The sequence below is a fragment of the Chaetodon trifascialis genome, chromosome 12 (genome assembly GCF_039877785.1).
Source record: "Chaetodon trifascialis isolate fChaTrf1 chromosome 12, fChaTrf1.hap1, whole genome shotgun sequence".
Classification (NCBI taxonomy): domain Eukaryota; kingdom Metazoa; phylum Chordata; class Actinopteri; order Chaetodontiformes; family Chaetodontidae; genus Chaetodon; species Chaetodon trifascialis.
In genome coordinates this window covers 19,854,737-19,879,890 of record NC_092067.1, presented here as the reverse complement: position 1 = coordinate 19,879,890, position 25,154 = coordinate 19,854,737, and the positions used below count along the sequence as shown (strand labels likewise).

Below are 25,154 nucleotides of genomic sequence, written 5' to 3'. Positions count from 1 at the left end.
TTATGGACAGAAGTTCACCATAGTGACAGATCATAAACCCTTGTTGTCACTTTTCATTAAGTTCAGAGCAACACCACAAATGGCATTGACCAGGTTCCAACAGTGGTCTTGAGAGCCCAGAAATACACAATGGAGTACAATGAGCAATAATACTACCACAATGCAGATGTCCTGAGCTGCCTACTCTTATAAACCTAACTTGAAGAGGCCAAAAGGCAGGGCTCTCGTACTGGATAGCTCAGTGATGGCTGATCAAGTGAAAGTATGGACAGACAAAGATCCAATACTCTTGTTGGTGTAGAAAATGGTACACAGGGGCTGGTCATCAGAACTAAAAGGGACTGAACTCAGTATCTGCAATTGGTGTGTGTTGTGGGAAATGAGAGTAACTGTATCAATGCCAGGTCAAGACAGTGTCTTAAGACAGCTTCATCAATGTCACCTGGGAGTGTCAAAATGAAGGCACTGGTCAGGAGTTATATATGATGTCCAAAGCTGGACTGGGAGGATTCTGTCAAGGCTTGCATGTCAAGAGCACTGAAATATTACAGCTCCATCACACCCCCTGGGACTGGCCTGACATGGATCCTTGTGGATTATGCCAGACTGTTTACAGGAAAGATGCTTTTTCCACTCATAAATGCCAATTCAATATGAATGGACGTGTATCCAGTGCGTTCTACCACTTCAACTCTTGGTGTCTGATAATGGCCCTTGCTGTCAGCACATTCAAAGACTTTCTGAGAAAAGAAATAGTATCTGTCCTGTGGCCTCTGCACCCCACCATGCCTCCAGCTATGGGTTAGCAAAGAGAGGGGTGCAAACAGTGTGATGAAGAAAAAGTCCAGAAGGTATGCTGACTGCCAAGGTAGCCTTAGCTAGAGAGTCACAGCTTTCAAGTGACTCCTCAGACTACAACAGTCAGACTACATGTTGCACGTTGGATTTACTCCAACCAGACCTAAACATGAACTTGCAGAAAAACAAAGACATGACAAAATAACCACACAATGGAAAAGGTTGAGAACTGACCCAGATCTTCAGTCTTGGATCTAAGTGGATTCCAGGAATCATAGAGTTGGTTAACCATCTCATACAAAGTGATGTTGGGAGAGTACCGTAATTTCCGGACTATAAGCCACTACTTTTTTCACATGCTTTGAACCCTGCAGTCTAAACAACGAAGTGGCTAATCTATAGATTTTTACAGGCTAACGGCCTCCAGGGGGCACTCTAGCAGGAAACGCAAGAGCAAGACAGACGCGTGGAAGAGATAATGCACCGAGGAAGACGCTAGTTTTCTAGCCATTCTGAGGCTGTTCAATTCGGACACTAAAGAACACAACGTCAGTGGTTTCAGTGCGCAGGAGGAAGATGAAGATAGTGACCAATGACTTTTCTGGTAGGCTAACAGTAGCTACTGGTAGCTTCTGCAGTACTGTGTTACTGCAGCTTTACTGTCGTTTTACTGCTGTGTTACTGCCGTGTTACAGACACTGTTTGGAAAAAAATATTTATTTACGGTAATTAAAAATTTAAAAAAATCTTTCCGTGTACCATCTTTCTGTGTAAATATCTCATGTTACAACGGGGGCACCTGCGACTTATAGACAAGTGCGGCCTATATATGTACACATCTTTTTTTCTTTCTAAATTTAGTTGGTGCGGCTTATATTCAGGTGCACTCGATAGTCCGGAAATTATGGTAGTTAAGAGACATGTGGACCAGATCCATGCTCACCACCAAAGATCAGAAAAAGGCAATGAGAGATGACTGGTTGACTCAACTCAGCTCAGCCAGATCGCCCCAAGGGAAGAGACATGGCTGGAATGGCTGGACATTGAGGATGTGGTGCTCATTGGAGCTAACAGATATAGAAGCTGCAGGAATGTCATAGACAGACCAAGAAACTGTGGCAAATACAAATCCAGTGCGGAGACAGTCAAAAATGGAAACTGAGTTGGCCAGTAACCTTCAGCTGAGCAAGGAGAGGACTTATTAACAGTGTCGGTAGGCACCTGAAAAATGTAAAAAAGGAAAAAAAAAAAAAAAAATTGTACATGTAAATTTGAGTGCATTGAATGCTAGTCCACTAGTCAATTATGTGGCACTGTGACACTGAGGTTGTTGCCAGCTGGTAGTTAGTCAGACAAGCAAAAATAGTTTGTGTTGTGTAATGCATAAAATGTTGTCACCAGACTGTGAAATAATTGTGCTATAAAACTGTAAAGCCTGCTCAAAAAGAAGCATCCTGCAAGAAGTGCTCAATCACACCTTGAAAATCACACCAGTGTTATCAGCCAATCAGCACTCTCACACATCATGTGTTAACAGGAAAAGATTATATTATATTATATTATATTATATTATATTATATTACATTATATTATATTATATTATATTATATTATATTATATTATATTATATTATATTATATTATATTATATTATAACGCTTTCCCTGTTCTTTGAGGACTGTATTGTTTATCTACACAACCTATGTGGATCAGCAGATGGCAGGAGGCAGGTGAGGAGATGGATAATTTAAGTAAACTGAAAGTATGTCCAGACTGTGCGATGCACCAGACCGATGCATTTTCATCAGAAAAATAACAGTTTTCTCCCCAGGGGTAGATCCCTCCGGGTGATCCTCTTGGCTGAGCCCCAAAATGTCCTTGAACACTGGGCCAATCTACTCTATTTCATCCATACCTAAGTGGTTTTAGGAATTACCTTGTGTATTTGCTAAGCAATAAAAACAATCATTTAGGTGATAAAGAATGTTTTCTGATTGCTTGAGCAGCGATATATAATAATTCAAATCCCCATGAGATGAACTTCGCTGGGAAAGTGCTGTCTCTTACTCTCTACAGGTACAGACTTTCCTCTGCCTCAGAGTTTTCAGGTTTGAAATGCAGCAAAGTTTTTTGCTGAGAAATTGAAACCACATACTTACTCAATAAGGGAGTAAATTGGAGAAAAAGTTCCACATCTCTTGGGCGCCTGTCACTTCACTGAAGTTCACAATCTTAAATGGTACCTGCAACCTGCCAGTTCAAACATCAACTTGCCTCAGTCCACAGTGGAAATGTTATGCAAACATCAACAACAATTGTAATATCCTCATCCAATGCAGCTACACACTGAAAACATTTAGAAATCCATGCTGCAAGTGTCTCAGTACACTGACTATAATCTGAACCATTAAAAAAATGTCAGCACTTCTGTTCAGAAATTGAACAGCGGGCTCCTAATGGATAAAGAACAAGCTTGTCAGCCAGGAAAGCCTGGCCATAGCTGACCTTCCCACACTAAACCGCCACCAGCAATTAGTGAGAGCTCACACTTGGATGTACTGTAAAGAGAGGTGTCTATTTAAGGATCTCAACACAGAAAACGAATCTTTCACCAACAACATTGTCAGAATTCACAACAACTTAACATACAGTAGCCGATGTGAACCAGACCTTATTGTATTATATGAGAAAGTAAGGTTATAAAAGTTGAGTTTTTCAGTGTAATTTGAAATCAAATAAAGATTCAGCCACTCTTTAATCCAAAGGTTAAGATCCAGAGCTGTGTATGAATGACCTATGGTTTGGTTGAGGGTTAATGCATGTAAAGTGGGACAGCATGAAGCTAGACCACGGCAAAAAGCACTGACTTAATTAGTGGATTCCTTCCAATTAAAAATATCTTTCCTCAAATAACGAGACAGGGCAAGTCCAGATGAGCTGGATTGCAGATGGTCCTGTTTTTTCTTTTCCCAGAAACCCTTCACTTCTTATCCGTGAACAGCTGTGAACCCCATTTCAAATGTCTTTGATGAACTCGGGGAGCTCCGATCACAAATCAATATCACAGATGCTTACTTTATATGACCAAACATCAGACTACTGTAAACAATCGTTTCATCTTTGCAGATATGTCACTCCTACCTATCCTTTCTCTCTCCCTCCTCTCCACCTGTCTCACTCTGTCAAGTATTTTCTCCACTTTTGGATTAAGTGAAGATGATTGAAACCAAGCCAACACTGGCTATGTATGCAGGTATTATACTCTGCACAGTCAGTCTAAGCATTCCTGACACAGCAGCTCAGGACTCCCATGGCTCTCTCCATAAAACTGTACAATATTATTGGAAATTCTTCACAGGAACCCAAAGATGTTGCAGGTAACGTCATTCACAACCCCCCCCCCCATTCACTTGCTTGGATTGAAGCTGTAAAAAATATCTGGGATGAAGTTTGAACATAACTGTCAGTATTTGTTTTAAAATATAAAATATGTATGGAAATACAGTGTATTGATTTCAGTCATTAACTTAAGTCCTGAAATGACTGAATTAGTAAGTCCAACACTCAACCTTTTGTTTAACTGAAACGATCTGACTTTTGAGTCAGAGCTTTTAAGTCCATGATGCACTAAAAATTCTCATCCTTCATGTCCTCTAATCACTTTCTTGAAATGTTTTGCAAATTTTTGTGCGACAAAGGTAGTACACTAGGTGACCATAACAAAATGATCCATTACTTTAAAAACTGAAATTGCAGCATTTTTTATAATTGGTGGTGGAGATACAAAGAGAAACATGCGGGAATAGTTTCCATAAAATATGATGAAAATATGATCAAATATGATTTCTTTGAGTAGATTTCATGAAGAATTCATAAACTATTGATTGATTTCTCTCTTATTTCTTCTCTCAAAACAGCCTTTCCACGAGTTAACTAACACCAAACTTAACAGAGAGGTCCAAATCTAATAATAAGCACAGACAAAGACACGGACAAAGTGTCCATCTGAGGAGCAGAGCTTGAATGTGATGAGTCTGAATGCGCAGAGAGGCTGGCAATTAGTGGCTGTTTTCTCCAAGGTCTGCTAAATTTATATGTCAGGCATAACAGAAAAGTACCTAAAAGCATATTTCATCTGGAGAAAAACCTGACCACAATCAAAGGGGGTCACTGAGATGTTTGCAGAAAAAAAAATAATCATGGCAGCAGAACTTATTCTGTCCATCTAATTTTCTACTTTCCCATCTGTCCACCATTCAATTCATTAAAGAAAACACAGCAGCACTCTGTTTCAGAACAGTACTTGGTGTGGTTTTCATTTGGCATAATGAGAGTGCGGATGGTGCATTTTATTTGAATAAAATGAACTGGCAGTGACAAATCCTTGACACGAGCACTGCCAGCCTGCCAAACATCTTCTCTCACCAAAGTTGTATTTTATCCAATCCACTCACAACAAAAATCATGCTTCATGTGTCTAGCAACATGTATTTATCAAGTTATGACACACCATTAGAACATTATTAAATGCTTGCTTTATGTAGACATGACATGCAAGTTTGGTCGCAGACTTCATGGATGCAGAAAGACAATATGTACTAATGGCAGTTTAATACTTTTCCACTTCAGTTCAGCTCCATTCCACTCAAAATCTCTCTCAATAATTGCATGTATCTAAAAATGGAAGCAGTTCTCAAGCCATTAACTGCTTTTCATGTGAACAGTATTTGCTGCGAGTTTGTGACTCATATTGTCAAGCTTAGTGGTGCTTGTAGTCCTTACCTATATCACTGCTACACCAGCCTACAGAGACACTGTGTGAAAAACAGAGCTCTTTACAGGATTTTGCATCACTTAACAACTTGGCTCTGACACTGTGTGCCAACACAAGGTGCTTGAATGGTACGTCTGATAAGCCAATTAAGGAATGAACAGTGAACAACTTGTCAACATTCACTAACAATAAATCCACCACAGATAATTTCATAAGCCCTTTTCCTCAAACCCGCCAAAGCTCACATTCTTAGTTGTCCTGTCAGAACTCATTAGACTCTCTCAATGGCTAATACATTTGGACCCTCCACTGCCTTCCTGATAAACATACACATGATCCATTGTGACAGAATAATAAAACACAGGGAAAAAGGGGTGCAATTAGGTTTATAATCTATGGAGATGAGCAATTAATGCCTGGTAGGAAGCTCTGATTCTGACTTTTAATCAGGCCAGCGTTTTCTGTGCCCATAAACATGGTGATGGACCCTCATGAATAACGCATGCTTCGTTAACACTGATGTTCCTATCACCCAACGTGATTATATGGCTGAGCACAATGGATGACATTATACCTGATAGCTCTTGTGTCACAGTGTTACAGATAACATTACATGTCTGGACCACAGCACTGATAGTTCTACTATGGCCTTGATGAATTTTACTGCTAATTGTAGACGTAGTCTAATTATGCTTATGAATGTGTCACAGCCCATGGGAAGCTCCGTTTTAAAGTTATAGCGGCCATAACAATACTGAGCAAAGGCAAATAAATATAGCTTAACTCAAATCCCAACAGAGAGAAATACAGATCAATAACTTATTTTTTCTGTAGTAGAATACTTTTATTGCTGAACATGTGGACTATGTGGTCATTTTATGAATATTATTGATCTTTCCTCACCAGAAAAACAGCTCTATAGGTCGTCTGTGCAGGTAGCTTATTACGACCCCATGCATTCACATTTATTGTCAGGTTGCAGCCTCTTGTGGCTGTAGCAATTAAGACAGGAGTGAAGGTGGAAGTCAGGTGACGTGGCATGGAGAGCAAAAAAAGTTTGCATCTGGAGGAAAGTGGGGTGGATAGACAGGTCAAACAGACATGACTTAAGTAACATAAGTAACAAACTTGTAACAGTATTGTTTTCAACCTAAACCATGATCTTTTCCTAAATCTTACCAAGCGGTTTTGAGGATGACGAAGGTGCGGTACACACTCTCTAACGGTTATATACATCGTTTTGGGAGTCTGTGACAGTCACCCTATTTAGTTGTTTAGGTATTAGGATGTGTTGTTTTACGACATTCATAAATTGTGAAAGGACATTTTGGAAAATATCCTTATTCGCTTTCTTGGCCTTACTGATGAAGCTACAGCTTTTTAGCCAGCTTAGCTTAGCTTAGCCAAGTATGATGACAGGGCTGACTCTGTCCAAAAGTCCAAAACAGGGTGGTCTCAATATCCTCATCTAACTCTTGGCAAGAAAGCAAGTACACGTATTTCCCAAAGTGTCAAAAATCTTCTTATGAATCGGCTTTAGAAGATGCAAACTGCTCCTTCATGACGTAAACTGGGGACATTACCTTCAGCACTGACACAGGTCACATTCTGGACTGCAGTTCCAGGACCACAGGGGCTTTTCGTGGGAATGCATCTTTCCTCTTGTTGGACCTGCCACAGGTAGCAGGCGGGATCCTCACACGGGACGGACTCCACCAGATGAGGGCAGGTCTCCAGAGGACTGCTGGACTCCCACAGCACATCCCTCCTCCTATGTCTGAAACCTGTCAGAGAGGAGGAGGGGAGGGAGTGTTTTTAGAGAAGTGGCTTTCATTCCTACACAAAAAACAAGGCAACAATGTTGTCTCACACAAAGCCAAAACAGTATTAAGATGTGGGCTTTTTTGCTGTGATCAATTCTTCAAGTCTTTCTTTTCTTGAACTATGCCTTTGTCAGTAGCAGCACCTCCCAACTATTGCCATCATGTCTCACTGATGATTATTAAAGGCGAATAATGAAAACAGGAGTTTGAAAGAAGAAAGGGCAGTCTGTGTTTATTGTAACCTTGTTAGCCACTGCAGGCCATCATGGTTTCTTTACAACAAAACTGTTCTAAGAAAAGAATGTAATTTTGGTGTAATTCTCTTTAGATGATGCTCTAAAGGTATACTCTAAGCTGAATTAAGTGGGTTTTTTTTATTCATTTGTTAAGCTACGCTCTGAGTGAGATATCTTGTAATGGAGGGACAAGTGGTAAATCTATTTATTAGACTCAATTTCAGCAGCAGGGGCTGTCCACATTATGATCTATTAAGTAGCTTGGTACTGAGAGGGACCCCGAATCTGTTTCCACTCTCTCCACATGGAAAGCGTTAGATATGAGATGATAAATTAGGGTAATTTTCATGGGATGGGGCCTTGTATTTATGAAGTCTAATCTATATAACACTGTTCAAGCTTTGATATACAAAAAAGAACATTTTCACTGGTGGATCTGACTAACAGGCTGGCACTTGTCATCTTGTGTCCTTCTCGTCCCCGTCTCTTTTACCGGCCAGTGCAGAGATTAAAGCTGATGACCATCACCTGGTTCCTTATCCACCAGGCTGCTGCCATCGCCATATTTCCTGCAAACCTCATAAATCTTGTCAGCTGTATGATCCGTAGTGTCAAACTATTGAGCATATAACACTCTTTGAAAACTCAAATTCTTTCACATTTTGTTTTTGCTTCTCCAATTTTAATATCCAAAACAAACACCTAAAAGATTAAAAAAATATTAACTACCCCCCAAAAGATAAATGAAAGGAAAACACACAGAATAAATACATCTTTACTTGGATCCCATTCGCCAGGTGAGAGGAGAGACAAGGGTAGGTGAGGAAAATAATAAGCCAAATAGCGCGGCAAACGAGAAAGTGCTTTAAAAAAAGTGGGAAAGTCTGAGTGACTGGGGTCAAGCTAGACATTGGCAAGAATTTCACAATGACACCTGTCTCTCCAATTACCGAGTCTCACTGTCTTTTCACTGCTGTTGCTGCTGCTGTTACTAAATTGGGAGCTGCCAGCCGAAGCTCCACAGTGGCAGATACTGAACATCACTGTAGCGGTAGAAAAGAATTGTCCCTCATGACCACTTATTGCAGCTCAAATTCACATTTTAATTATTTATCAACCCTTGAAAGTTAATAACTGGTACATAGTAATAGTCTAAATTATGACCAACACTGTGTTGTTTCAAGGTGTTCAGAGTAATATTTCTTGTGTGTGTGTGTGTGTGTGTGTGTGTGTGTGTGTGTGTGTGTGTGTGTGTGTGTGTGTGTGTGTGTGTGTGTGTGTGTGTGTGTGTGTGTGTGTGTGTGTGTGAAAAATCAACATTTTGAAAAAGCTGAAATCTTTCTAAACTTCATCAGAAAAAAAATAAGTCCTCCAAAACAGTGCAAATGTTGAAATGAAATAAAAAATAAAAATACCCTAATCCCACTGTTTGGTACTCGCTTGCCACAATAATTTTATGACTCTCCAGTTGTTGCAATCCATCGTTTTGCACTGATTTTATTATCATTTGCCACATTTTTTAGTCGCAATCAGTAAATCTTCTTCAGGTCAGACAAGGCAGCAAATGTCCACTGCAGTATGGATGTGAAATACATATAGAGTAGCCTCCAGCAGTAACTAAGAATAGGACATACCATATACAGCTAATCTATTTTATGATGTCATTTAGATCTAATATCACTAAATTCAAGACTCAAGGATGAGCAGCAAATCCAGCCTGTCCTCACCAGAAAAACGGCCATTTAGGTTGTCTATGAAGTGAGGTTATTACAACCCATATTTACATTTATTTTTATGGAAGCAACCTCCAGTGGCAGTAATTATTATAATGGGAGCAAAGGAGGAAGTCAGGTAATGTAGTATAAAAAGCATGAAAGTCCACATTTGAAGGTGGATGGATGGGTCAAACAAAGATGGGTCACCCAGGAGGCCGCTGTTCGTGTCCCACGTGAAAACGGAAGTCATCGTTGACTTTTGATTTTAATTCTCAAAATCTCTAAGGTTACATCCTGTATGTACGTTCTTATTTTAAGACAAACTAGGATTTTTTTCTAAACCTAACCAAGTAATCTTGGTTCCGAAGCCTGAGCAAACTGCAAACGTTACACAATGTTAATCACGTGACAATGAAGATTGGGTACAACCTGGTATAGCTGTCACTGGAACTGTACAATGGTCATATGTCTCTTTGGGAGACATTGGATTCAGTAGTTTAGGTATGTGGACATATTGTTTAATCTTAACTTAATCTTAAATTAACTTGAGAGGAATGACAATGATGGTGGATGTGGTGCAGTAATGAAAGATACTTCTGATTGAAAATTGTGCTGACACAAAAAAAGAGGAAAATTCCTGTCCATGGACATGAATCCTATAGATTCAATTCAGTGACTATTTGTTGATAAGCAGCTGCTGTAAGAGCTGCTGTAAGACTGTTTTGATTGAAAAGTAGTGCGCTGGTTTTGTGCTGAAAGAGGAAAAGCAGTGATCGCAAAGATTAGAGTCAGAGGAATAAGCAGTAAAGATCTGCAGTTTGAAGTAATAAGGAAACATAAAATCTAGTCTCCCCTGTGACAGGGTGGTATAATTATCTATCTTCCTCTCTCAGCTATTTTTCCAGGCTTTATTGTAAAGCCTCAAGCAATGTGGGGAAAAAGGTTTAGGGAGAAATGGGAATGACATGTGATGAACGTCTCCAAGCAGACCAAAACTGGGGATATCACAGCTCCATGGTCTCCTATGTCACATGAGAAGATACACTAGAAGAGAAAATATGTCCAAACATTAGCGGACACCTCTCGTTAAGCTCAGGCGTTTCAGCCACAGCCATTGCTAACAGATGCATAAATCTAGCACAGAGCCATGAAATCTCCATCAACAAACATTTAGAATGGGTTATAAAGAGCTCAGTGACTTTAAATGTGGCACAGTCATAGGATGCCACCCTTGCCACGAATCAGTTCATGAATTTTCTGCACTACTGGAACTACCCTGGTCGGCCGTTCCATTAATGTGAAGTGGGAGCACCTAGGAGCAACAACAGCTCATCCACGAAGTGATAGACCACTCAAGTGCTGAAGCGCACAGCAAGTAAGATTTGCCTGTCATCTGTTGTATCATCAACCACAGAGCTCCAAACTGCCTGTGGAGGCAACATCAGCACACGACCTGTGCGTCTGGAGCTTCGTGAAACGGGCTTCCATGGTCAAGCAGCTGCTCAAAGGCCTCATATCATGATGAACAATGTCAAGCGTTGGCTGGAGTAGTGTAAAACAACTGTACTCTGGAGCAGTGGAAATGTGTTCTTTGTAGTGATGAATCATGTTTCACTATTTGGCGGTCTGATGAATGAATCTGGGTTTGGTGGTTGCCAGGAGAACACAATCTACCAGAATACGCAGTGGTAAAGACTGTGGTTGGTTTTTCAGGGACTGGGCTCGGCCCCTTACTTCCAGTGAGGAGTCTCCTTAATACTACAGGATACCAAGACATTTTAGCCAATTGTGCACTTCCTAGTTTGTCGAAACAGCTTTTGGGCCCTTTGCAGTTCCAACATGACTGTCCCCCTGTGCACAAAGTGGGGTCCATAAAGACCTAGTTAGATTAATTTGGTTCGGAGGACCTGAACTGTCCTGACCTCAAACCTAATACCTTTGGGAGGAATCAGAAGGGCAATTGTGAGCCAGGCCTTCTCGTCCAGCATCACTGCCTCATCTCACAAATGCTCCTTTGGCTAAATGAGCACAAATTCCCACAAATCCACTCCAAAATATTGCATAAAGGGTACCCAGAAGAGTGGCAGCTGTTATAGCCACAAAGGGGGTCCATCTCCATATTAATGTGCTGGTTTTAGACTGGGATGTCCAACAAGCTCATGCAGATGTGATAGTAAGGTGTCCACTGACTTTTGGCCATATAGTGTGATTACTGAGCCTACCATAAATTATTGTCAAGGGTGAAAAATTTTAGATCACTGCTTTTTTTCCCCCAATTTAGCAGGATAAGATTTAAGATGTAAATGAGCTGCAGTTCATCGGATGAGTCCCTCTAACCTGTGAGACCTGATGCTGTGGCGTGTAAGACACACTTTATGCATGTCTGGAATGCAAAAGATTGATTGAAAGCTCACTGATGCTGGAATATATCGATGAGAAGACAGTTGTTAAGAAAAGGAAGGCAACGATGTGTGAGGAAATATTAGCTGAAAGGTTGTTCAGTGTTGTTGGCTCAACAAAAACATCAGTGAAATAAAAAGGCCTCCTGGAGTTCTAAAAAAATCAGCGTTGGAGACTTTTTAGTTGTTTTTAATTCCTTGACTAGATTGCCGTAAACAGATAAAAAGCAGGCCTTTTTAAGTATTTAATCGGCTGATTCACTCGTATCACACTATGGTGTACCAGCTGTGAGCCATTCATAGTTGGGAGAAATACACACACAAGTCGGAAGCTTGGGAGGCAGCAGGTGAAAATGTGCAAAGATATTCTGTTGCATGGCTGGTCTTTGGTCTTGTGTTGTTGTCCTGAGCCGACCTCCTGTAAAGTGACCCTGTATGCATCATATAATTTGCTATTTGTATAAATGTTCTATTCCCTCTTCCAATATTTTGTGTCTAAAATACTTATTCATATATACTGCCATGCACCAATATCTGCCTGTTTATAAGCATGAATATTAGGAGCATATTGGCTTTCCATCAGTCTTTATAAAGCTTTTATTAAATCCTTAATCTGCATGACCGTATTCTGCAAGTACTAAGACATTAACTCAAATCCAGAGTTTTCCCTCAAAAACCCTTAATTACTGCTTGTTGAAAGGAAGTGCCCAGAATAAGTAACAGTAAGAACTAATAAGCGTAGAGGAACAGAAATTGACTATTATCACCTGAAGAAGAATTCTGTGTGGAGAGGCATCTTACACTATCTTTTACCAGTGTAGTTTCAGCTTGTTTACGTTAATACGTATTAACTGTAGGTAATGAAGTCACTCAGCCACCTTTACATTGGATCATCTATGTCTGTCGACATACTGTGTTGTCGGATGATACGTCCTGTTTTTAATAAAAAAAGATAATGGCAGTGAGATCTGAAAGAGGATATGACATGACACGAATAGTTAACAGCTCTAAATATGATTTAAATATGCAATTAGCAAAATGTCGAATAACATTATTGACATTTTGAAACAATCGTTACAGAGAACTGACGCAGGACTTTGTGGACTCGTGCCAGTGGAACTGCCTCCAGATCAACGCAGGGAAAAGTAAAGAACTGGTGGTGGATTTCCACAGATGAACACTCTGCCCCCTGACACCGGTGAACATCCAGGGAAGGGACATCGAGATGGTGACATCTCATAAGTACCTGGGTGTTCACCTGAACAATGAACTGGACTGGACTCACAACACAACCGCACTTTACAAAAAATGATCGAGAACGACTCCCACCCCCTGCAGGAGAGAGAGCTGGAGAGCTCCTTCAGCGAGAGACTGCTTCACCCAAAGTGTGTGAAGGAACGCTATCAGGTCCTTCCTTCCTGCAGCAGTGAGACTTTACAAGCACCAGTGCTCCCAGTAGACCACACACTCACAAGACTTTCAAACTGACTGCACTATAACACACATCAACTGTGTTCACTTATACTGTGAAGATATTTAGCTCAAGTGAATTTCAACTTAAGGTGCAATACAGTACGTCAATCTTTCAATCAGTTGTATTATTACTCCTATGTGCAATATCAATACTCCAGTCAGGAGTACTATCATCCAACTGCAGTATCAGTACCTATTGTTCATATTTTTATATTCCTTGTTTATATTGTTTATATTGCTTGTTTGATATTTAATGTCCTTTTCACTGATTTTTCACTCTATTTTGCTATCCACTTTGCTGCTGTAATACCTGAAATTTCTCCATTGTGGGACTAATAAAGGTATATCTTATCTTATCTTATCTTACATTAAGCCTTTCACCTAATGGATTACCTAACTGTTCCATTTTTTGATTCATATGCCCCTCTGTATAACATTGATTCTCTTAAAGCTGGATTTTTCATTAAATATTTATTTCTTTATGAAAAGGTTCTTACTGAGCGGACACCTCATCTACTAATCTACAGTCTCTATCGACTACTGCTCTTCCAAATCCCTGATGACAGAGAAAAATGTTTTTGTCGATGAGAAATGGTAGGATCAAAATGCTTTTTCTAGGCTCCAGTACCTCTTCCAGTAAATGTCCGTGACACTTGAGCAGCAGCAGCTTTTCTTCTGGAGTCATTCTCACTCTACCACAGCTCTGACACTTGGTAGAAAGGTCCCACATTCTTTTCCTCCACAGGTGAACCTCTGTAACCCCAGGATACCCACTCTGCAAATTACATCCCCCGACCATCCACCTGCGTGAGGCACCAGTTCAGGAGTCTGATCCGCGGTGCTGCCCGAGTGTGCTCTCCGAAAGCAAAGAGACTATACAGATCGATTGCAGTTTTGCCCAGAGCTCTTACTGCTACTCACATCCAAACCACAAAAAAACAATTTGGCGTTGGCATGCCCCCATGGATATTAATAATTGAAAGGTTTCTTGGTCATAGCAGGTTTATTTCAGGGAAACAAGGGCCATCCAGTGATTTTCAGCTCACTGTTATTCAGAAATACGCCTTCCTTCAGCGTTGTGACTTCTAGTAAAGGTATTACTAAAATTCTATCAAGTAACCTCCCATGCTCAATTCATTTCCCCGCATAGCTGCAAAATGTGATAGGCTGAGATAAAATGAAAAAAATGTGAAAAGCACATATAAAGCTACCGCAAGGCAATTTAAATTTGTAATTTTCCAGAGAGCAAAGCTGGGGCAGCATAAGCATCTTGGCTGGTTGGTTCTTCTACCTGTACACTGAGATCCCGCAGGCCTTTCAGCTAGAGACGGATCACAGTTTATTCTAATGTTGTGAAACATAAAGGCTAAGTGCACATTCAACAGGAGCAAGAAATTCTCTGCGGTTCAAGGACCACAGGAGTATGACTTGGATGATAACAATGCCTTCTCGATAACTGTTCATTCCTTTGAATGCAACAGAGCTCACTGCAAGTGATTTTCTATTGTTTCATGCTCTATCTGCTGTGGGCTGTGGATCTTTATGAATGCCATCACAAGACGGTATGCCTCAAGAGACAGCCCTGTGCAAAACAGCATGTGCTGTGTTTTCCACCCCTTGAAATATATTAATGACACTGTCTGTGAAAGGAACTCGCCCATCCCAGAGAGATCCGGCGCTGGAGAGTGTGGGCACTGACCTGAACAATCCACACTTCAGTCGCTCCCCGGGGGGCTTTCATGCACATTTACTCACGGCAGGGGCGAGGTCATGCTGCCCTTTTAGTGAGGCACTAACACACTAACGGCTCCGCCAGAGCCACACACTGGCTGAAACACACACTGCACTACACACACAATGCATAACCTCTCTAAAGCAGCGAGATATGACACGCGTTCACCTGTGAAAAAAAGACAAGAACATTCAGGCAGCACGAGCGCGCTGAATACTCGAGCACATCCACCCGCATTCACACGTGCGCACACACTGCACAGCAGCATACACACACAGACAGGAAGCATCTTGTCTGCCGATACTCCTTTCACCCTCCCGGGGACTGAGAGCTGAACTACAGGTGCGCTCTCTTTCTGTCTTTCGTCTGCTGTGGTTTATACATGTAGTCTTCCTCCAGAGCACGCTTCCCCTCAGCCAGCCGCTTATCAACAAACAATTTACGATTCAAACATGCACTGCCTCTCCCTCCTGCTCTGACAACATCGCTCTCTTGCACTGTCATTCTCTCTCTTAGCCTCCATCAGCCTCAATAGCTCGCTCTGTTTCAGTTTCAGTGTTGCCAAAGCACGGCAGTCTATTGTTTAGACATTCAAAGCAAGGTGCGATGCTGAATTGAAAACATACAAGGTGCAAACAAGGTTAATATGAAGCCTCTTGTCCAGATTTAATGTACTCAGCATTTAAGCAGTGATTGCTGCGAACAGCTGATTGTAAATGTACGACATGCCAATCTGCAATAAAAACTCAGCAGTTAATTGTTTTTTGACTGAGTGCTTATCATTTCACTACTGGTCCATCTGTGCAATTATCAGCTTCAATTTTAAATCATACCCGCTTGTTAGCTAGCTATGTGAAGTATCTTTTGGATGGGCTGTATGTGCCCATCCCTCTGTCTGTCCATTTGTCAGACGTGATGCTGAGAGAACAGCATCCTGCTTTTCATGACAGTTGGAAGGATGATATATCTTGGGACTTTTTCTTTTTTTTGGCTTTTATAAGAATACTGTGATCTATTTTTTGGAGGATGGTCGCATCTCGTTACAGCAGCTATCTGATATCCAATTTGCACATGAACTAGCTGGTGAGAACTAGAGCTGGCAGCAGTTGGTCGTTACATCTTTACATAAACATCAGTTGCTTTGCTAATTTCAGTCCTCTGGGTGATGTTTTAGGCAGAAGACTAGTCTGTGAAGGACAAGAGAAGACGGTTGAGTTACCATGACTCATTTCACACATTAAAATGTGAACTGTGCGTCCAAACCTCTTTCTACAAGCTACAAACATTTTCTGTTAATGTCATTTTGACAAACCATCACTGATGGAAAGAGGTTTCATTTTTTTAAACTATTTGAAGACACCGTGCTCTTTTGATGACATTTTGGGAGACACATATAGCTCTCAAACTATTCCATTTACAGTACTGCTGTACTTTTACTGTATCTCTTGAACTCTGCAATCAGACAACCTCAACATTCATCATCATCCAAACCCTCCGGGTCTCACTTTTCTCTGCACTCTCCACTGTTGATAAATTTACATGTGGTTCTGTGAATCTTTTAAAAGCCAAAGCTTGTTCACTCTCATATCCAATTTACTCCAGCGTACCTTTCTTCCCCTGTGGCTCTTTGCAGTTGTCGTGTAGACAGGCACCCCATGGTGACCACTGGGAGAGCAGACAGCGGTGCTGGCAAGGGATGGAGCAGTGTTGGACGGCTGAGGGCTCTTCACTTGCGCATAGCCTGGCATTCACTGGCCTGGACACTGGACAAAGAAAAGGAACACAAGCAAAGATATACCGGGTTTAAGTCAAGCTTAGACACAGACTGCTGTCAAGTAGCATGTTTGGAATTGGTATGCAAACAGAAATATGCTCGCTGTTATGAAGACAGTGAAAAAGATGAGGAAGCATCGCTGTCATCAGATGAAAAGTATGGATATAATTTAGTTCTGATTGGGAAGACAGTGGTGTATCTATTGGTGAAGGCTACGGCATCAAACGTTGAGCACTGTGGTGGGAAGCACGGTAGGTTTAGCAAAGCTTATTGTAGAATAAAAAATAAAGGAGAAAATAGAAAGAACAGAAAGAAAATTGCTCTTCTCATCTCATGCCTGGCTCAGGAGAATATTAAATAGAAAGCAGCGGCCAGCTTAGGGAGTAAACAGGAGCTGAACAGGGGGATATTAAGGCAAGACACGCTATAACCAATTCACTGCTGAGCATGGCTGGTATCATTTGTAGATCACAGAAAGTTCAGCCACCTGTAATGGACTCAGACATTAGTCTCTCACACAGAATGAGTGGGTATTTTTTGCCTGTCCACAACACAGAGATTTATTCAATCTAATATTCCATTTTGATGCACCTCCACACACCATTGAGTGGCAAATTTCCATTTAAATGAGAGCCCAAAGAGGAATTCACTAAATATCCATTGTGCATTTGGTCTTCTTACCAAAATAATTTACATGGTGTTTGATCTCCTTTGTAAAAATGAGATGCCCGCTTAAACACATTCATAATGTGCGTAATATAGATCTTTCTGCTTTGTTCCCTAAATTGTGGTTTCTTGATTTGTCAGTTGCATTCCTGCATTAGACACTAAACAAGAGCAAATTGTCCTTCACATTACCAGATCAAGTAACTCTCCATATTTCAAAGCATACAGCCACATCTGTATACATTAGCTCAAGCTGTGCAGGTCACGTCAAGGTAAACATTATAGCTGACGTATTGATCATTCTCCCTCACATACATTGGTTCAAAGAGCCGGCCCAATTGATATTCTATATTCACATTTACTGTCCAAATACACCTCTGGTGATTTGAAGGGGTATCGCACAGCAACTGTCAACACCTCAGCTACTCAAAGAATCCACCTGGGACTCATCAAGTTGGCACTATAGCAAATATGGATGAGGCAAATTATTAAAGTAGTTAAATAAACAACTACTATCATCCACAGATAGTGAAGAAATAAGAGTTTTGATGTTGTGTCAAAGGCTTTGTGCTGTGTTGCAGATATAGCTAGTGAAGCTAGCATGCTAACCAGCTGGCCAAAGTCAGTCCTGACTGATAGTACCACTTTGTATCTCAAGAGGCGACAGTGAGTCCCTGTAGCTCTCAGTCTGCCCTCAGTCCAATATGAGTGCATGACACTACTCTACTCCGACGCTACTTGAGGCTGTAACCTAACCTAACCTCTTGTCAGTCATGTTGAAGGTAATATTACTGCCCTGGTGAAGCAATGAAAGCAACAGTAAATGTTACAGTGGCTGAAGCTCTTGGCAAGCGACCATTATCACCACCACCACCACCACCACCTGCTCCCAGCAAGAAACCACATTCAGCGCCAAAGAAAAGAGATGATAGAAACAGAAACAAAAGGAGAAATAACACTGACATCAATGGCAAGCAAACAACTGTTAATGTTGGCTGTTTAGTGATAGCTTATAACAGCAGCTAAATGTAATAATAATATGTTTGCTAAAGCACCATCAAAGCAAGATCTACGGGAGGGACTGTAGTCATGTGCAAGCAACTTTCTGGTGATATGCTGTCCCTACATCTTAAATATAGCACCTTTAAATAAATGGTTATGTTTATTAGGCAGGAACGGGTGTGATTTGCAAAAGAGGACCGTATGGTTGAAAGCCATTAAAAACTACTCACTCTGCTTAATTAGAAAAATACAATTTGATATGTATGTGCTCCTGGCTTTTTTTGAAGTGATTGATTTTATAAACCTAAAATTTTCATTTTGTTTAATTGAAATTTTGTAGGAATATTGCTTTTCAGAGCAGTCGTTTGGAGTTCATAAACACACAGTAAGACTGGTTGCCTTAGTGATTCTGGCACTTGCATGCTTCATCATCTTGATTGATATTAATGTATTGACCAAAAGTAATTTGCTTTGGCTTCACCTGAACCCTGATTAGCCTGCAGTGGTTCTGGGTTGTTTACACAGCAAATTATACTAAATCACAGAGGGTCTGAGTACATACAGTATATGTACTGTATCTATGCTGTTGCTTACCAACTTTTAGGTTTTCTCATTTATTCTTAATTTCTGATGACTGTTCTTTCCAAAATAAAACTTCAAATACCAAAGAAGTGAGTTGGAGTTTGTTTGGAATAAAAAAGAAGAAAAAAGACAGAAAGAAGTTGCATGATCAGCACGAGCTGATATGTAAAAGTCACATGAATACTGAAAAGTCACTGACGAGTGCTTGCCAGAGGTAACGGTATTCTCAGCACCTTATGACAGTGCCTCTCCTCCACCCTGTGGGGTGGAGCAAGCTGGTTCATCCATGAAGTGCCGAGGAATATTTGTAGCCGAGGTACTTTCTGTATCCTGTACACTGTTTTGTGTTGACCTTTTTATGCCACTGTGTTTGCTTTTTGTAATACTTGCTGGCTGTAATGACTGAATTTCCCCGGTGTGGGATCAATAGGGTTTTATCTTATAGATTTCTTAACAGCTTTGTAAGCTGGGGACAGGTGATGTCTCAGAGCCCCCTCCTCTGTTGAGTGAGGACTGCTTCACTCTTTCAAACCACCTGTCATCTCTGTCCAGCATATGTACTTCATTGACATTAAAACTAGGTTTCTTTTGTTGTAAATGTGTGAAAGCTGCAGAGTCCTGTCGGGGCAGTTTGCTCGTCTGTGTTGAGACATGCATTGATTGAGCAGCTGCTTCTTTTGTTCTGTGTAAAGGTCCATGAGCTCCACACTGCACTTGACTGCATGTACAACGTCGCTCATGAGACATTTGGGAATCCAGTTCTTTGGATGGACCAAACACTGTCTTAGTATGTTCATAGGTGCGATCACTGCAATCCCTTGTCCTTGATTGTCTAGATATCTTTTTGTATTTTGTGTGTGTTCTGATGACTGTCCACTCTGGATAACCACAACATTGCAATGCTTGCTTCACATGATTATATTCCTTCTGTCAAGCCTCAGTGGGATGCTGTAAACATGAGATATCGGTCAGTGTGGTTGGGCTTCCGGTAAACCTCCACTTGAAGGTTTCCCTCACTCCCCACCTTTATAGCACAGTCCAAAAATGGGAGTTTGTTCCCATGTTTATCCCCTAAGTTATTGTGATCTGTAAAGGACTTTATCTCCTGGCTCTTGCTTTGTTGTCACCCATATACTGAACCAGTGGCTTGGACGTCAAACACTTTCCTCTTGTTCCATATAAATGTTAGCCATAGGGGATACAGGCGACCCCATAGCACAGCCATGTTTCTGTCAGTACATCCTTAAACTCTACAGTTCGAGCAACGAGCGCACCTGTTCTGAACTGAGTTGTGTTCTGTCACTCAGGTTATTGTCATGCCTCAGTCTTTCCCTGAGACACCATCTGTCCCCAGGTTACAACGCTGTGCTAAAAACTACACCTCGGCACTTTATGGATGAAACAGCTTGCTCCACCTCACGTCGGGGAAGAGAGGCACTATCATAAGCTGCAGGGAACACGATCTCCCCTGGCAAGCACTTTTCAGTGACATTTCAGCAGTCGTGACTTTTACATGTGATCATGTGACTTCTTTGTATGTACGTCTTGTCAGAGTTACTTCCTGTCACTTTTTACAGTCAACGATGGTCTTTGTATGAACACCAAAACGTCTTGTTGGCTTTTTCTGGTTTTAATCGTCTAGTGATTTTAATAAACCTGTGCAACAGTTTACAACTGGATGTCTTAGAAAATTAATCTGCATAGACACAGCAGCAAATGCTTTCCTCACATCACAGTTGAGAGCAGCAAACAAACTTAATGAAGGCATGACAACCAGCTAAGTTGATTTGGTTCAGGGGAGGCCCCCTGGGACATTACAACAGATACAAAGTTTTAATCGATTCAGCCAACAAATTAATAATCTTCAGTTCATCATCTTGCATCCAAAGACAGATATGCTATGAGATCTACATTTTCTATCAGGTGGGGATTATCACAACAAAACCGATGTAGAAATCCTGCTTTTCTGCCGTTGGCACAGTTGACGCTGTAATCTTGTGTTATTATGGAAACAATGTAGTGACAGGTTTTCATTCATGCTATTATGGATTTAAGCATAAAGACTGAAACAGGAACGCCACAGGCTGCAATTTACTGTATGTACTTGGATATAGGGCTGAGTATAATCTGAATTTATACCATATGACTTTTGGTACTGATAACAAAATATGATATTTTTTTTTAAATATATTTTAATTTGAGGAATATCCACTTAGTTTTCCTACAGAGCCCCATTTTTTCATGAGGCTAACACAATGCATAATAAAATAAGTATATTTCACAGGAGGAGATTTTCAAAGTAAACAAATGTATCCCTTTTAATACGATAGCGAATACACAATTTTGATTTTATGTGAAAACTGCCCCGCAATCCTAGGTGTTCAAATTACTGTGTCCTCCCCCACATTAAAGTGATTTAGTCAGATTTCTCACACTAACACAAATGGGAGAAGGAGGTCAGACTGAAAACACTAAAGACATTATACTGATAATTATGTCTGTCTCTGAACATAATTAATGTGTGACTACACTGGCAGATTTTAGGAAATATCTGCTACTGTATCTGGACTTTTCTACCATGTACTGTATGTCTCAACGAGGAATCTTATGAAATCTTGTGCCAAACCAGTTGCTGGTGATAACCAAAGCCCACCAGGCAGCTGCGCATATGTGCAGGTGCTTGGTTTGGACTTTGAGCATAAAAACACTGTGGGTGGCAGGTAGACGATAACAATGGTAATGATGCCTAATAATATTAATAATTACCATATATCCTCTACAGTGCACTGAAAGAAGGTTTTTTTCACAAGGGTGGCAAAAAGATTTGCCTGTTATCTGAAAAAAGGATTTAGAGTTCTGATATAATAGAAATTACTGCTAAATTAAATTCTAATGATCCCTCATCTTGCACAAGTTTTCATTTTACTTTTATTATTAGAATAAGGCTCTCAGAACAGTGAGTGCCATTTTTCATGCTCAGTGGTGCACTTCGTAATATCACACTTTTCAAACTCAGCAGGAAAAAGTCATTCACAATGCTTCTTATTCACCTGGTGGCGAAGCTGCTGTGCTCACCTGATTTAATTCAGTCTTCAGTGTCCTGCTCAGTTATTTTCTGGTGGCAACATTAGTGCCTCACAAGGCCGCTACCTTTGCTGTAGATTGCTTGGCACAATGCAGTCATTACCAGGTGTCTCCACTGGTTCCTTTGCAAACTCCAGTTGATGTCAAGACTCCAGGAAATACAAGAAATGTACCCCCCATACAACCAGAATGTGTTGGTTTCATACAGATTAAACAGAGGAGACAGGAAAGCAAATAACAGCGTTTCCCAAAACGTCAGACTATGCCAAGAGGTGTGGCACTCCTGCATAATAAAATGCACAGATTTTTAGTTTTGAACCAAGTGCGGCTTTACTTGTTTTGCAATAGGGTGTGAGAGTATCTTCATCAAAGCCATCAATCATTTTTTATGCTGCTCTGTGGTTTTCTGACCTTCTACATGTGCAATAAGCGCAAACAGTTTATATGAGGTAAAACATTGTACTGATGCTGCACCAAAATGTTTGTTGCTCACAAGTTTTCAAGTTCAACTGAAAAAAACATTAAACCTTTAGCAGTAAACTGAGCTATGTCACATGGAGGGTCCCTGTTGTTCAAAACTTCAGCTACAGTTTATTGTAGCTCAGGAAAACACAGCCTAAATAAAATGATAATCACTATTGTCTACTTGCTTCAGCAACGTAATGCTCTGCTGCTTTCGCTTTAAAAAATTTATGCGCACAGCTTATATCAAAACACACCGCAGAGTTTACTTGGAATTTATTTATGGTGTATCTCTTGAGTCACCATGTGCTTCCAGCGAGCTCTGGGTCAGCTGCGATGAAGGCAGCTTTTCTTACCCTCTTTTCTGTGACGAGGTGCTGAGTCATCAGGGACTTGAACACAGTAGGTCTTCCTGGTCTGGATCCCCCCTCCACACAGAATACTGATGTTAGCTAGCCGCCGATCCTGCTGGCTCAGTAAAGGGAGGATGCGACATTCTCCCCAGTCAGTGGTCCTCCACATGTACCTAACAGAGCATACACAGACACCAAAACACATTTACAAGGCAAACAATCAAACAGTAGTTAAAGCGAGTCATTGCTGGAGTGGCTGTTTGACACAGCTTAGGACGTATAGAGGAGTATCATGTTTGTGTATTTTCAGAAAGAAAGCTCAACTGAATGGATTAAAAAAGGCAAAGTATCAGTATATACACACATCAGTGGCACTTGTTTCTGAAAAGCCACACAAAGCAAAAGACAGATTAGCAAGAGCAGTCTCCGGCAAGGGCCTCTCTGTCAGGAGGAGCGAGGCATGATTATTCTGATTTCAGAACTTCTAAACAAATGTTTGGTTTCAACTATGAAAAATGCAGTGGTGCATAAAGCAATATTATTGGAGGGGTTTACCAGAACAACAGCCTGTGGTAATCTATCAAATGCTTAAATTCCGTAATGAGTTTTCCCTAATCAAGAAAATCCTTTGCTCTCAGGCACTCCATGTAGATTTAGTGAATAAAATAAAATCTACCAGCAGGGAAAATTATTCTCTATTGATTAATTGTTGACTGCATGTAATATTAGGCTACAAAATCTTAACTCAAATGCTCCTGAAACAATGAGGTTCTGTCAAACACTGTTTGTCATCCATGTCATGTCCACTGGGCCAGAAACTCCCAAAAGTAAATGAGGTTATCATAAGTGTCACAGGATAATTGAGGTAATGCCAAAATATATGCACAAAGCAATTCAATAGTGAAATTATGAATATTTGCGTCCTCTTGGCTTCCTCATAATTGTTCAGGAGGAAATGCTCCAGGAAACAAATTTAAAAATCATTATTTGATTTCAGACTTTGACATTTTATGCATAAACGTCTGCATCAGGAGATTGCAAGTGCACAGTGTGTTTGTTTCACAAATACCTGGGGCAGTTCGGAAGTAAATCTCCTATGATGTTGCAAGCTTCTTTTTCCTCAAGGGCAGGACATCTTTTGCCCCCTTGCACTGGGATCTGGGTCATGATCCGTGATCGGAGGCGGTAACCGGGAGACAGGTCGGTGGACCGGCAGGTCTTAGAGCAGGGACTCCATGATGACCAATCAGATGTCTGACAGTCTTTAGGCATCACACATGCCTGGAAGGTCAAAGGGGAGTTGTCCTTGGTACAGAGACTGCACATTGAGGAAAAAAAAGAGAAATTCATGAAAAACTACAATTGTGACACATTAAAGCAACTTTACATGCGATCACAGTTTGGGAGCAGAGATTAACAGAAGAGTGACAGAAGTTAGGTGCGGTTTGGATTTAAATGGACAGGTGGACAGATTTTATGAAGTAAAATTAACCGTAAGAAATACAGTTTCCACTTCTATGTGACAATATTCAAAGCCACAGTATTTTACATCATGCTAGAATAGATCTCAGACATGAATTCCAGCCTTTACAGAAATGCGACAAAGAGCCAACTGTTCACTTAAAAATATGGAACACATGCATTAGACATGTAATTACAGCTCCCATTGTTTAATTTGGACAATTTAATTAGTTAGGTTATTAAGATGTGAGTACAATGCTCATTTTAGAATTTTACTTTGTAATTAGACTGTAATTAGAAAAGCAGAATGAGGCAGAACTCAGGTGGGAAATCCATATTCAAAAACTGCTTGGTAAATACCATGCTAATCAGGCACTGTACTGTAAATGGTCCCTTCACAGTCAAGCCAGAGAGGGAGTGAACCCTGTGTGCCTCGTAGGGGATAATAACATGCGAGTATCAAACACATAACAAGATACCCAATTTTAAGCCCCTTCATCCAAACGGCATGGGACAAACAAAACTGAACACATCAAAGCTGGCATGATACTTAATTCAATACGGTGCCCATAAAGCTGACACTGCTTAGCTTTAATTTAGCTGCGCGCGATTGCAATGTACTGCTCATGACAATTAATTTAAAATGAATGTCAGACAATAAAAATACACATTCCAACAAGATGGCTGGAAGTGGATACTGTAGATTTCATGAATGGCAGTCAACAGTTGATTGAATCAGGTAGCTAACAGTGTCACTTTACACCAAGTAGATGGTAGCGTGGCATTTAGTCAATATAATACACATGCAATGATTTTCTCTT

General features: G+C 40.7%; 1 protein-coding gene across 1 annotated transcript in view; it reads right to left on the bottom strand.

The window, feature by feature from the left end:
- Window positions 1–25,154, bottom strand: part of thsd7ba (thrombospondin, type I, domain containing 7Ba) — a 174,496-nt gene that overhangs the window by 74,076 nt on the left and 75,266 nt on the right. Inside the window, exons 5-8 of the mRNA XM_070976398.1 lie at window positions 23,942–24,190; window positions 22,876–23,045; window positions 16,557–16,712; window positions 7,155–7,355 (exon numbers count right to left, since the gene is read on the bottom strand). Coding sequence (XP_070832499.1) covers window positions 7,155–7,355; window positions 16,557–16,712; window positions 22,876–23,045; window positions 23,942–24,190 — 776 coding nt within the window. The remainder of the gene's footprint in view (window positions 1–7,154; window positions 7,356–16,556; window positions 16,713–22,875; window positions 23,046–23,941; window positions 24,191–25,154) is intronic.